Here is a 14,850-nt window from a genome sequence, read left to right on the forward strand (position 1 = left end):
AATATCATGAAAGGGGGGAGACTTACAATCTCACTTACTAGAATGCTATGCTTTTGGGTCAAAATTTAGCGCTATGTTAAGCAATCGTAATTGGACTTATGTAGAAGTCACAACTATTTGAGGTCAGGCAATAGAAATTTTAGTGTTAATGCATGTTAGAGATATGATATTATGAACCATACTCCTAAAACATACCACACTTAAAAGAAAATGGCAAAAGGGTGGACCTAATCTCATCCATACTCATATTGATTTTGCAATTAACTAGCCTTAGGATATAGAGATATCATAGGTCAATGAAATGAATGGGATAGAAAGGGATTGGAGATGAAGAGGGAGGGGAAATGAAATAAACTCAAATTGGTCATGGGAGGACTTTTATCAAATTAAAATCATTCATTCATTTTGGGAGATGAAATGCATATCAATCCCCTAAATCCAATGATTTTAATCCAACAAAGTCAAATCAACCTTGACCAAGGCCCAACAACAAAAGTCCAACTCAACAAGTCAATAAAAATAGCTCAACATAATTTATTCACAATTAAACAATTAAAAAACAATTAAAAATGCATTAAATTAAATTATGGTTGATCAAAATCCTAAAACCTCTTCAAAGCACCAAATAAATGGCCAATAGATTTATCATGGGCCAAACAAGGTCAAAGGATCTTGGAGAAAAAATTTCATTATCTTTGGAAACTTAAAAGCATTTTTAAACAATTAAAAATATGCACAAAAACAATTAAATCATGAAAAATATTAATATTGATCCAAAAAATAATTTTAATTCAGAAAATGAAAGAGAAAAATATTTGAGAATTTTTTGTGAAAGTCCCATATTTTTTGGATCAATATTAAAATTAATATGAATTAATGAAGATAAGGCAATAAAAATAAAAATCAGGAAATGCAAAAATACGTGGACCACTTGATCTCCCTCATTAATTGAGGTGGTAGATCAAGTGGATCATAGCGCGCGTTCCATGTTGAACCTCAGTCAATGTGCCAAACACGTGGTAATCAGTTTTGACGCTCAAGATTAAAACAAAATAAGAGGATCATGTGGACTGGAGACACGCCAATGCATCGCCGGAGCCAGAGCTTCGGTCTTCTTCTCCGGTGGACCTCACCGGACTGGTCCACCCTTAACCATCACCAAAATGAAAAGGAGGACATGAATTTAAAGTAAAAATGCCCAGGAGCTCGAATCTGGCCTCAATTTTATCTAACTCCAAGTATATTGAAAGATACAGGGAGTTAAATTTTGAGGATCATGATCTGAGTTGCTTCGATTTAACCTCAAAGCAACTCAATCTTGTTGCCTACATTGGTAGGACTTCAGACAACCAAAAATCAACAAGAATAGTGGAGAGTTGAGTGAGAACTGAAGAGATGAAAAATTCAGAAATTCACCTTCACTGCAGGTTCAGATGTACACGATCTTGCTTTTAACTGTACTTAGCCTTACTTTTGATGCTTGATAGAGTGGAAATGGATCAAAGAAGAAGAATGACTCTTGGAGTTTTGAATATCAAAACAGTGGGAGATTCAAACTCGATTTTCAATGAAAATCCTCAAGGTTATCCTTTGAATGTGGAGGTTTAGGGTTGTAGCTTCAAAGCTGGTGTGCAAGGGTCCTTAACTCTGAGCATAGTCACTTCGATTTATAGCCACGGTCTTTGATATTTGCACACTTCTTTCAAAATTTCAAAAATAGCAAAGTGTCTTTGCATGGATGCATGGGCGTGTGATAGGCCCATGTAATGATGCATTCAGGTCCAAAATCATGTGTAAGCATTGCTTAAGTCATGTGGAAAGGCCATGTAATCGTGTATGAGAAATGGAAGTTCAAATATTCCAAATGGTCATTCAACTTTAAGCCATGCGCAAGTCATTCATACTTTGTTCAAATGGGAAGAATTTGTACTTTTTGGAAAGGTTAGATCAAGAGGAACAACTTTCTTAACACTTTTTCATTTGAAGCTTGGATCATGATGGATTTGGAGGTGGAAGTTTGGAAAATCAAACATATCAAAAAAAATTCTAAGTACCAAGCCATATGTTCACTTCTTCCACCTTGAATAACATTTTCTATGGGATTCAAATGAGAAACATTCCTTCATCAAAGTTTTATCTCTCTCAAAGTAATTAAAATTGGTCACAAATTTGACCTCATTTGGATTTAGCATGAAGGAGTTATGCATTTTAGAAGTTGAGGAAAATCACTTGTTCCATGGTATTGGCACAAAATGACCTATAATCACATGCATTTAAAAGTTGAATTTGCACTTCCTCCAAACATAAATGTTGAAGTGGACATCTTGAATTTGATCATGCAACTTTAATGGATTTTGTATCATAAAAATTGAGCAAGTTATGGTCTTGGGAAGTTGACCTCCAAATTAGGGTTTAGACAAAATGACCTATAATCTTTCACCATAAAAAATGACTTTCCAAACAAAACTAGATCTAGACCTTAACATGAAAGTTGTTTGGAATGTCATTTAGAGTAATGTTTCTCTTGGAATCATTTTCATATGACACAAATTGTAGTAGATAGGGTCTAGGGAACCCCAGTTTTGGTTAGTTGACTTCCTATGGTCAACCACCATGAACCAACTTGCTAGCTTGCTATTCTTTGGACTTTTGGAACTCATGGAGGATTATATATGAATACGGTGATGAAATGTGAAGCATCCCTTGAAATATTTGATCAATTGTTAAAGAAACTTGTTGAAGAAGTTACATAAGATACCCATATGAATTAGGGTTTCCAAGGCAAACCAACTCCAAACTCTTGATGATTTCTTGATAAAAATAGCATGTGAAGATCATGGGGATTCATATATGATACTTAGAGCCATAGTAAGCCATTTCTTAATTGAGCTCCTTGCATTGAGGGTCTTAAACCCTAGATATGAACTTGATAGAGCATATATGAGCATGTGCACTACCTACAAAAGACTTAAGCTACATAATGACATATTTTTGGTATTTTGGTTAGTAAAAATAAAGGAAAGTGAAGTATGATACAATCACATGGTGCTTGGTGATCTCTCCCAATGCAAACCCAATGAAAGAGGGTTAAGGAGGAGGCCAAAGTGTGATCCCAATGCTAATTCATATGATGAGAATAGCATGAGGTATCTTAGGGTCAAAATTGGGGTCTTACAAATTCATAGGACCAATTCCATCATCTCGGACAAGTAGTATAAAGTCCTTTTGATCATGTTATGTCAAGTTATTTGAAACAAATTCATTTTGAAAAACAACACATAATTTTAAAATTTTGTTGCAAGAATTAACATCAAAGATAAAAGAAAATTTTGCACAAAATAAAAGTAAGAACATAAATGAGAAAATATTTGAGTTTTATTGCAAGAATGGTAGTTCGCAAAGGGAGAAACTCCATGGATTTTATAAAAAGTGGAAAATGGTAATTGGGAAGGGCTATATTGAATCACAACGACCACTATTCTCCCTCCTACTTTGAATACTCGAGTACAAAGTTGTTGTCTTCAATAAAAGTCTTGTCAATATGAAGTTACTAGCCATTTGTCTCTTTGTTTTGTGTATATTTCTCTAAGGGGTATTCAGTCTACCAGGATGATTATTCTGTTTATGTCCCTTTCATTTTGACAGAACTGCCCTTTCGGGTTTTTGATCCATCAGGACTGCTCCTTTTTGACTAAGCCTCCCTTTCATGTTTTTAACTTATCGAGCATTCTTTTATTTTTTAGGCATAGTCTTTCTTGATTGAATCTGAGTTAACTGGACGCGAAAGCTCTTCTCCATCCATATTTGTAAGAATTAGGGCACCGTCTGAGAAATATTTCTTAATGACATATGTGCCTTCATAGTTTGGCGTCCATTTGAGAATCTGAGTTCACCTAAAAGGTTGTTTTGTTTGTTTGTTGATTTTATTAGAGCAAGTGATAATATACCTTCTCACTTAAGAGAATGTTCATTATACCTCATTTTGTTCTTTCTTGCTCTTTTGTGGTCCACCCTTGTGGCCGATTAATTGCGAGGCTAAAAGACACCCAACTTACAACATTGGTTGGGTGCTTGGTATATGGACCAAGTAAATGTGGGGGTTTAAACTAAAGTAAGTTTTGTGTTTTTTTTAATCTTTGATTAGGTTAAAGCCTTTATTAGGTGTTTTACAGAGTGTTTTAACATGCAAAAAGGGTGGCTTACTAAGTTATTGACAAGGGAGGTGAAAACATTTTCATGCAAGAAAGTAACTTTAGTTTTGAATGGTTGATTTTAGGTTGGTTTTAGTTTAATTCATTAAAGCATACAACCTCTAACCTACCCCTCATGCGAAATCCCATACCCCTAGCTAAACATATTATCCATAGTATCCTTATTACATCACTTTGAAAAGCAAGAAACATAAACTAGTCCTAAGGTGATATTTCCCTTCCACACATGGAATCTCAAAGGCAAATAAAAGGAAAATGAAAGCAAATAAACAAATGAAGAGATAAGGCATCTCTTGGTCTCACTTGATTTTGATTGACTCTTCCTCTTTGCAATTTTTCTTTTTCACCATGTTTGAATGGAATACTTGAATGTAACAAGAAGAGACACAATGCTAATGCAACTTAACAAATTTTAAACTATAACATAGAATCAAAATTGTTGGTAAACTTCAAAATATGAAATGGATAAGTATGAGTCCAGAATGAAATATATGTTTTTGGTATTTTTATCATGCAAGGAAAGGCACATTTGAACATGATTATCAAAATAAGTCACAAAGGGAATGCAAACTAAACCTGCTTTCTAAACAAAATGAAATGAAAATGGAAAAATATCAAAATGCAAAAACACTTAACATATGAAATGACACATAGTGAGATCAGAATCAAATGAAATTGAGACATATCATTAATCGTGCAAGTTGACAAAATAAGAATCAAAACAAGGCATGCTAGTAAGGTATAAACCTTAATCTACAACATGGTTGAAGATTGAACCAAAGGTGCAAGATATAAACATGATATCAAAAACATTTTGGAAGATGAAAGGAATAATAATGATATAGAAAGTAAATAATGTTCAAGTATTTCATTCATGATGAATATCCAACAAGTTATGCTTCTAATCATACAGTGCATCACCTAATCATGCCAAAATTAGGTCAAATCAAACATGAAATCAAATGAAAATGAAAAGGACCTAAAAATGCAAAGTAGACAGAAGAAAACATGTTCCAAAATTTCATACAAACATCAATATGAAATCATAAATCAAGCATCAAAATTAAAGGTCTATTCTCAAGTAAAAAACAAACATAAACATCAAAATCAAAACCTAAATGAGAACTAAATGAGAAAGGGTTTAAATGAAAACACTTTCAACATAAGAAAGTCTCCAAATATCAAATTAAAATCAGGGATTCAATCATTCCACATTGATCATGCATCATGAACAAGTTACAACTTGAATGAAGCAAAAAGGGCAAAAGGAAAACCCTAATTTTGAACTTTAAGAAATAAGGTTCAAGTGAAAAATTGTTCAACACAAAAGATGTCACCAATCACTCAAGGAATACAAAAATGTAGTTATATACCATTTATGAAACAATTTGAAACACTTAGGGTTTTCAAACTTTGGAAATAAATGGATAATAAGCCCTAAAAATCAAACTACATAAAAAAAGCTTCAAAATAGAAAGTTCAAAGAAGAAAAAGTGTCACCTATTGTATAAGGATCATACATAAGAAAATTGGGATTTTTATCATGTAATCTGAAATACTGTAATTTAAATACATTAAAAATAACACATAAAAAAGAGAAAAATGATTTTTAATTTTATATTGGTCATAAAAATAAACAAAAATCATATTATGGATGAGGAAATTATTCCAAACAACTTCCATGTTGGATATTTTTCCAAATTCCAAATGGTTTGAGAAATATTAAATAGACAAAAATAATCAAAATAAATAGAAAAGTTAAATAAAATGTAATCCAGTAGAAAATTAGGTAGCAAGGTTTATGGTGAGCATGCACACAGATTTGTCCTTTTTCCTCATTAATGAGGTGGCTCAGTGTGAGCCACTGGATTCAATGGAAGTCCACCATAAGGCGTGTTTCTTAATGCATGAGAACATAGCAGAATTCAAAATTTGGAGGGTCCACAAGTCACACTCCCATTGGTCCATTTTTGAATTTTAGAGGGAGGGGGTGTGGTCTCCTGAGAAGACGACTGGACCACCATGGGCGGTGGCCGGTTTCTGGAGAAAATGAAAACAATCTTAAAATGCAAAACCCAAAAGAGCAAAGTTGCTCAGAATTTCATGGCGAGCAAGATGGTGGGATTCAAAATTATTTATGAATAACCAACAATCGAAGGTAGGACCAAAATGAAACTTTAAGCTACAAACCAAAATTAAATGCTACTCAGTTCATGAAAAGGAAATTAAATGGTATGGTGATCATCAGGAACAAATTTCCAACAACATGGTATCAAAAAGTTTAAGACTTGGTTCAAGTTGTATACCTCTTGAAGATTACTCGAATGGATGACTTCAAAGAACTGGTTCTTCCTCCACAGGCCACTATTCTGTTTGCTCCAAGTTGTTACACCTTCACCATACTTCAGAGAACCTTGCTGGGCCAAAGGAAAAGCTTGAGGGTGCTTCATTTTTGAAAACCGATCCAAAGTTTAGAGGTTGAGTAACAAATTTTGCAGGGGTTCAATGGCTCTCTAAGCTTGGAAATGGCAATGCAGGAGCTTCTATTTATAGAAGGAGAATGTGTTGGTCATTTGTTGAACGCTTACAATTAGGTTAGAGGGTAAAATGGAGTTTGGCATGATTTTGCAAACCAAGTTTTGGTGAGGTAGCCTTTGTACCTATCTAATGGCATATGCATACACACTACACTCTCCACTAATCTGTTTTGAGTCCAAAATTATGGCCAAATGTCCTTGTCCTTGCATCATTTGGTGACTTGCTTCCCAAAATTAAGGAATATGGAACATAGGCATGGTATAGCTCGTGGATGGGTGCAAACAACAAATTCAAATGGGCTTCTCATGATCTATTTGAGGTCAAATTACAACAAGGTTGATTGGTTTGGGAGAAAAGAGTTTTTTGGTCAGAATCTCATTATGGCCCAGGTTGGAAGACAAGTCATGGTTTGAGCCCTCAACCATGGCATACCTTGATGCACACACACTACATAATTGGTATATAATGGAATGACACAAGAAATTAAGCTCAAAAGTGTGTAATTTGGAAAATGGCTATGTGACATAAATGGATAACTTAAATGCAAGGTACAGGGTGGTTAATTTGAGTTTTGGCTTGAATCAACCTCAAACAATGATGCACACAAGTAATATGAACCATTTGTGAGGTGTTTGAGTTGGAAAAACACCCAAAAAGTCTTTAGATAAAACCCTCAATTTTTCACTTTTGGACAATTTTAGCAACTTTGAGGTTTGCACTACAAGTCCTTGATATATGTATTTTTGGCGTTTGTACAATGAATTAAAGTTGTAGAGAATGTAAAAATAAGATCATAGAAAAATGAACCACCACATTTGGGTCAAAAATGAGAAAGTTATGGGGTAGTGAAGTTGGCAAAATGACATATAATGTATAGACCTCATTCACCCTTTTTCACTCAAAATTGGACTTTTATGTGCAAAGATAAAATGTTCAAAATGGTAGTGAGATTGAATTTGCAAAAATAACCACCTAATTTGGCCAAAATATGAAGGAGTTATGATGTTTTGAAGTTTGGATGAAAATCACTAGGAACCAAGGATGACCTGTAATGTTTTCCCAAAATAAAAGGCCTTCCACTCAAAATTGGACTTTGTGATCAAAATAAAATTTGCTAGGGATGTCCTAAATATTGATGTGGTGAAAATAACCACTCCATTTGGATCAAATTGACCAAGTTATGCTCAATTGAAGTTGGGCATAAATTAGGGCACTGACTAGAAAGACCTTCAAAGTCAAGTGCCAAGAAAAACAAAATATCTTCTTAAACAATGAATCAAAATTGTATAGGGTCTCAATTGGCGTGTATTAGAAGAAGAATGGGCTTCATATGATAAGTATTTCCCATGTTATGACCTTGGGAAGTTCAACTTGAAAATTAGGTCAAAACCCTAGACAACTTGAGATGTTTTGCCTTCAAAAGTGGTTTTCCATCCACAGTTGGATCTTGAAATGTGAAGATAAGTTATATAGGATTAATATTATAATCCAATTCAAAAATAACCACATTCATATCTTGCTTGATGAAAACGTTATGACCTTTGGAAGTCAACCCTTCCAGTCTTAGAGCCAATGAAGTAATTCCTTGTGATGACTTGCACAAATAATGACCAAATGATGTTGAGATCCATGCACATAATGATATTCAATGCCAAATTATAAACCTTGAATGATTAAGACCAAAATTATCTTTCTTTTGATCTTCAAATTCCTCAAATCTTGCACTATCTGACTGCAAAAGATACAAGCACACCACAAGAGCAAAGATCTATCTAAATGCATGAAGTTAGTGATGAATGAATGTAAATTCAAAGTACATACCTTTGGTCCAGGTAAATAGTGATAAGAGACCAAGCAAGTTAAATATAACAAAAGTAATAGTACAAAGCAAAATAATGGGTGATACAATGAGTGAGATACCAAACCTTAGCTTGAGCAAACAAGCAAGGAGAGGTTATCAAGACCAAAATCACTCAGATCCATAATTGTGAACACATTAGGGTATTGATGAACTGAACGTATGAATGCAATGCTTGATTAATATGCTATGAAGCTTAGGGGTAAAAATTGGGGTATGACATCCGCGTATTGGTACCACATGCATTGAGTCGAGTTATTGAGTCTCATTGTATTTCACATTTGTTGCATTTGTTATTATGTTGGATGGTTGATTATGTTAATATTATGTCATATGGTTGTTATGTTGTTGTTATGTTAGATGGTTGTTATGTTGTTATCCTGTTTAGATAGCTGTTATGGTTGTTATGTTGTTATCCTGTTTGGATAGTTGTTATGGTTGTTATGTTGTTATCCTGTTTGGATAGTTGTTGTGTTGTTGTTCTGTATGGATAGTTGTGAGGTTGCTATTATGTGTGGATACTTGTTGTATGGATTATATGGAATTATGTTATGGAATGGGTGATGTGCATGTGATAATCTGATGCTTACTATTATCATGATTTCCTTTATATAATTATGATATCTCACCCCTTCTGTTTGAATGTTGCCTCCATGTGGGTAACATGCAAATAATCTGCAATAGGTGCTCAGATGTGAGTGGAAGATCAAGTCTTCCGTTTTATTTTAGTGTTGGTGTCTGCTTTGATGTGTAACATCGGGGAATTTGGAATGTTGTGTCCTTAGTTATGTTTTAACACTTCTTATAATGACATATTATGTTGATGTTGGATATGTGAGTTAACTGTTTGCTATTGTTGTTCCGCTGCTATTTAATAAAAGTTAACATTCAGACATGTAGTTATTACTACTATTTTTATAACTGTCAAGTGTTACATGTCTTTTTGATTGAGCATGTTGATTGTATGTTGTAGTATAGCATCCTAACTTGCATGTCAAATTGTTTTACTCTGATAAATGTTTTAAATTTACGCGGGGAAAAATTTAGGGTGTCGCAATATGGACTTTGAAGCATTAAAGGTTAGAACCGTTTTAATAAAGCTTCCTTAAATTCACTCCATGTTGGGTTTAGGGAACTAAATTCCACTAATGATACCAAGTTAAGGCCTTTCCTTCCATTGCTACCATGGTTCCTTGTAGTTTCTCTTCATCCAAAACTTGTTTTTAATCGAAATAGCGTTCCACCCGGTTGATCCAACCAAACACGTCATTGCCACCAGAATTTAGAATCGACTGTTTTCATTGATGTTCCTCTTGTGTCTTCTGTTCGAAGTGGTACCCATTGTTAGATTCTGCTTGATGTTGTGTCTCATGTAACCCTCCGAATGATGAATGTGCAAGGGGCATATTATGAACGGTTTCCTGCAACTCTTGGATGTGTTACTAGGCGTCGATCTTTTCTGTTTCCAATTGATGACACATTTCCTAAACTTCTTCAGGCGTTTTCATGTAGTCTTGGCAGGATATTTCTAAAAATTCTAATTATGCCTCTATTTTTTTGTTGTATTTGTACCATACATAATATCATATGGTACTACTGGTACTAATGTTAGGGACAAAATATAATATGTTAAAGATAGAGTATACTGTTGGAATAAATTTAAATGTGTATGGGGAGTTCAAAAGTTTATTCTCTTGGGTAAGCAAACTATCCTAGGGACCTGATAGTATTCATTACTGCATTTTAATTACTTGTCCTTTCTTGTCTGGCCTTATCTCTATATAAGGACCAGACCTCTTTGTAAAGCATTAAGACATTTGAATATAAGTGAAGATTGTAGAGAAAAGTCTGTTCCTCCTCCCTCCGTCCAAAACCATATATCTTGTGTCTTCAAATTGGTATCAGAGCTCATGGCGAGCCTGACCAGTCAAATGCCGTTGCCACGGCTGACGAAGTCCAATTATGAGAATTGGAGCATCCAGATGAAAGCGTTGCTGGGCTCATTGGATGCGTGGGAAGTCACCAATGATGGCTTTGAAGATCCAGGTAACACAACAGGTCTCAATGCCGCCCAGACGAAGGCGTTGAAAGAGACGCGGTCGAAAGACAAAGCAGCATTATACATGCTGTTCAGAGCAGTGGACGAATCAGCATTCGAAAAGATTGCTGGTTCAACCACGTCGGAGGGGGCCTGGGACACTTTAGAGAAAGCGTACAGAGGAGCAGACAGAGTGAAGCAAGTTAGATTGCAAACTCTTCGAGGGGAGATGGAGAGGATGAAGATGAAGGAGACAGAGTCCGTAGCGGACTATATTACGCGCGTGCAGACAGTGGCGAATCAGATGAGTCGAAATGGAGAGGCAATGACAGAGGGCCGAATTGTCGAAAAGATTCTAAGATCTTTAACGGACAAGTTCGAAAACATTGTGTGCGCTATAGAGGAAGCAAAGGACCTTTCGACAATCACTGTCGAAGAGGTTGCTGGGTCGCTCGAAGCACATGAGCAGCGAAAAATGAAAAAGAAAGAAGAGGCAATCGAAGAGGCAGATTCGAGCAGAGATGAAAAGGCACTCTTCTCTCAAAACTGGAGAGGGAGAGGACGTGGTCATGGAGGACGTGATGGCGGTCGAAGCTACCAAAACTATAGTTTCGACAGAGGACAATCTAGCCAACAAAACTGGCTTGGTAGAGGTCGAAATCAAAGAGGTGGAAGAACAAATTACAACAGTATCGAATGCTATAAGTGCAACAAACAGGGGCATTACGCGAAGGATTGCAATTCCTACAGTTGCCACAACTGTGGAAAGATGGGACATCTTGCAAGAGACTGTCGATCGAGGAGGAGAGTTGAAGAAACTTTGCCCTAGAATCAGAATCGAACTCGGGACCTCTCGCACCCAAATCGAATGAAGGATTCTTGTTAATGGCGCAGAAGGAAGAAGATGCAGAGAGTGACACAATGTGGTACCTCGACTCAGGTGCAAGCAATCACATGTGTGGTCACAAACACCTGTTCAAAGAATTAAAGACTGTCGAAGATGGACACGTCTCATTTGGAGATGCCTCGAAGGTGAAGGTCGAAGGAAAAGGAACTATATGTTTCTTACAGAAAAAAGGTGTAGTAGGATCAATCGAAGGAGTCTACTATGTACCAAATCTCAAAGCAAATATCTTGAGTTTGGGACAACTAACAGAGAAGGGGTATTCGATACTCATGGAGGATCGAAACCTGCAGCTGAAGGACAAGACAGGACGTCTAGTTGCCTTAGTCGAAATGGGGAAGAATCGAATGTATAAGCTGAACCTGAAGAGCATTCGAGAGAAATGCTTGCATGTTAATGTCGAAGACCAAGCATCCCTATGGCACTTGCGTTTTGGACACTTACATCAGGCTGGACTAAGAAGACTGTCGAAGAAGAATATGGTGCATGGACTACCAGACGTGGAGTTCGATGAAAAATTCTGTGAAGACTGTGTTTTTGGCAAGCAAACCAGAACATCCTTTCAAAAGAAGGCAGAATATCAGGCAAAGCAAATTCTGGAACTAATCCACACTGACATATGTGGACCAATCACTCCAGAATCATTCAGTGGCAAGAAATACTTCATTTCTTTCATCGATGACTATTCGAGAAAGACTTGGGTGTATTTTCTGAAGGAGAAGTCTGAAGCATTCGAGACATTTAGAAAGTTTAAAGTGATGGTTGAAAATGCAACTGACAGACGCATCAAAGCGCTTCGATCAGACAGAGGAGGAGAATATACTTCGACAGCATTCATGAAGTACTGTGAGGAACAAGGCATAAGAAGATTTCTGACCACAGCATACTCACCTCAACAAAATGGAGTAGCTGAGAGGAAGAATCGAACAGTGCTTGATATGGTTCGATCAATGCTGAAGAGCAAGAACATGTCGAAGGAATTTTGGGCAGAAGCTGTACAATGTGCAGTTTATGTCCAGAATAGATGTCCTCACTCGAAGCTTGGAGACATAACACCTCAAGAAACCTGGAGTGGACAGAAGCCAACTGTGTCTCACTTTAGAATTTTTGGAAGCGTGGCTTATGCACATGTGCCTGATCAAAGGAGAACGAAGCTGGAGGATAAGAGTCAGAAGTATATACTTATTGGGTATGATAAGAAATCGAAAGGCTATAGGCTTTTCGACCCAATAAACAAAAAGGTGATTGTAAGCAGGGACGTTCGAGTAAATGAAGCAAGCAGATGGGACTGGAGCAGTTCGATTGAAGCTCTCGTCGAAGAAGAAGAAGCAGCACCAGTTGTTGTGCCAACAGACACTTCGATAGAACCTGAAGATTCCGATGATGAAAATGAGCCTTCACAACCCAGATTAAGAAGTCTGCAAGATTTGTATGAAAACACAGAAGAGGTACACCTTGTATGCTTGCTGGCAGATACTGAAGATGTGAGTTTCGAAGAAGCTATGAGAAATCGAAACTGGAAGAATGCAATGGATGAAGAAATCAAAGCCATCGAAAAGAACAATACTTGGGAACTAGCAGAGTTACCAAAAGGAAGTCAGACTATTGGCGTGAAGTGGGTATTTAAGAAGAAGATGAATGCTGAAGGCGAGATCGAAAGATACAAAGCAAGGCTGGTAGCGAAAGGCTATAAGCAGAAAGCAGGAATTGATTATGATGAAGTGTTTGCGCCTGTTGCCAGAATGGAAACTATTCGATTACTCATTTCACATGCAGCTCAATACAAATGGCCAATACATCAGATGGATGTCAAGTCAGCGTTCCTGAATGGTGTGCTCGAAGAAGAAGTGTACGTCGAACAGCCACCAGGATATATGAAGATCGAAAGCGAAGGCAAAGTGTTGAGATTGAAGAAAGCACTCTATGGGCTGAAGCAAGCGCCAAGAGCGTGGAATACTCGAATAGACACGTACTTCAAAGAAAATGGCTTTCAGCAATGTCCTTATGAACATGCTGTATATGTAAAGAAGGCTGGAGAAAGATTGCTGCTTGTTGCCCTCTACGTCGATGACCTGATTTTTCTGGGCAACAACAAACAGTTAATTGAAGAATTCAAAAGAGAAATGACACAGGAATTCAAAATGACAGACTTAGGTCTGATGAAATATTTTCTTGGACTGGAGGTTCGACAAGAAGAAGATGGCATTTTTGTCTCTCAGGAAAAGTATGCCAAAGATATTCTGAAGAGGTTCAACATGGATAGCTGCAATCCAATCTCGACACCAATGGAACCTGGAGCAAAGCTTTCGAAATTTGATGGGGGAGAACGCGTCGAAGCGAACAAATTTCGAAGCTTGGTTGGAAGCCTCTGATACCTTACTTGCACAAGGCCTGACCTCTCACTAAGTGTGGGAATTGTGAGTCGATTCATGGAGGAACCAGTCTATGCTCACTGGAAAGCTTTAAAGAGAATTCTTCGATACGTCCAAGGAACTGTGTCACTTGGAATGTTTTATTCGAAGGCAGAAGAGTACAAGCTGACTGGATACTCAGATAGTGATTGGTGCGGAGATGTTGATGATCGAAAGAGCACCTCAGGCTATGTTTTCTTCATGGGAAACACTGCTTTCACATGGCTTTCGAGGAAGCAGCCAATTGTGACTCTCTCGACGTGTGAAGTTGAATACGTTGCAGCATCTTGGTGCGTGTGTCATGCAATTTGGCTGAGGAGATTGCTAAACAAAATAGAATCGAAGCAGGAAGACGCAACATTGATAAGAGTTGATAACAAATCTGCTATCGAACTGGTGAAGAATCCAGTAAATCACGAAAGGAGCAAGCACATTGACGTCCGCTTCCACTTCATTCGAGAACACGTGAAGGAAGGAAGTGTCGAACTAAAACATGTTGCAAGCAAGGACCAAGCAGCAGACATTTTGACCAAACCACTATCGAAGGAGCTGTTCGATAGAGGCAAGAAGATGTTGGGCATGATTGATCGGAAGAGCATTTAAATTTATGGGGGAGTTTTGTTGGAATAAATTTAAATGTGTATGGGGAGTTCAAAAGTTTATTCTCTTGGGTAATCAAACTATCCTAGGGACCTGATAGTATTCATTACTGCATTTTAATTACTTGTCCTTTCTTGTCTGGCCTTATCTCTATATAAGGACCAGACCTCTTTGTAAAACATTAAGACATTTGAATATAAGTGAAGATTGTAGAGAAAAGTCTGTTCCTCCTCCCTCCGTCCAAAACCATATATCTTGTGTCTTCATATACGAAGATAATTAGGATTAGT

The 14,850-nt window shown here is 36.8% G+C and overlaps 1 protein-coding gene across 1 annotated transcript; it reads left to right on the forward strand.

The window, feature by feature from the left end:
* Nucleotides 1–13,978: 13,978 nt before the first annotated feature.
* On the forward strand, nt 13,979–14,563 carry LOC127092154 (secreted RxLR effector protein 161-like). The gene has a single exon (XM_051030974.1). The coding sequence runs from the start codon at nt 13,979–13,981 to the stop codon at nt 14,561–14,563; it is 585 nt and encodes a 194-aa protein (XP_050886931.1).
* Nucleotides 14,564–14,850: the final 287 nt, after the last annotated feature.

This window comes from Lathyrus oleraceus, chromosome 1 (genome assembly GCF_024323335.1).
Source record: "Lathyrus oleraceus cultivar Zhongwan6 chromosome 1, CAAS_Psat_ZW6_1.0, whole genome shotgun sequence".
NCBI classification, from domain to species: Eukaryota; Viridiplantae; Streptophyta; class Magnoliopsida; order Fabales; family Fabaceae; genus Lathyrus; species Lathyrus oleraceus.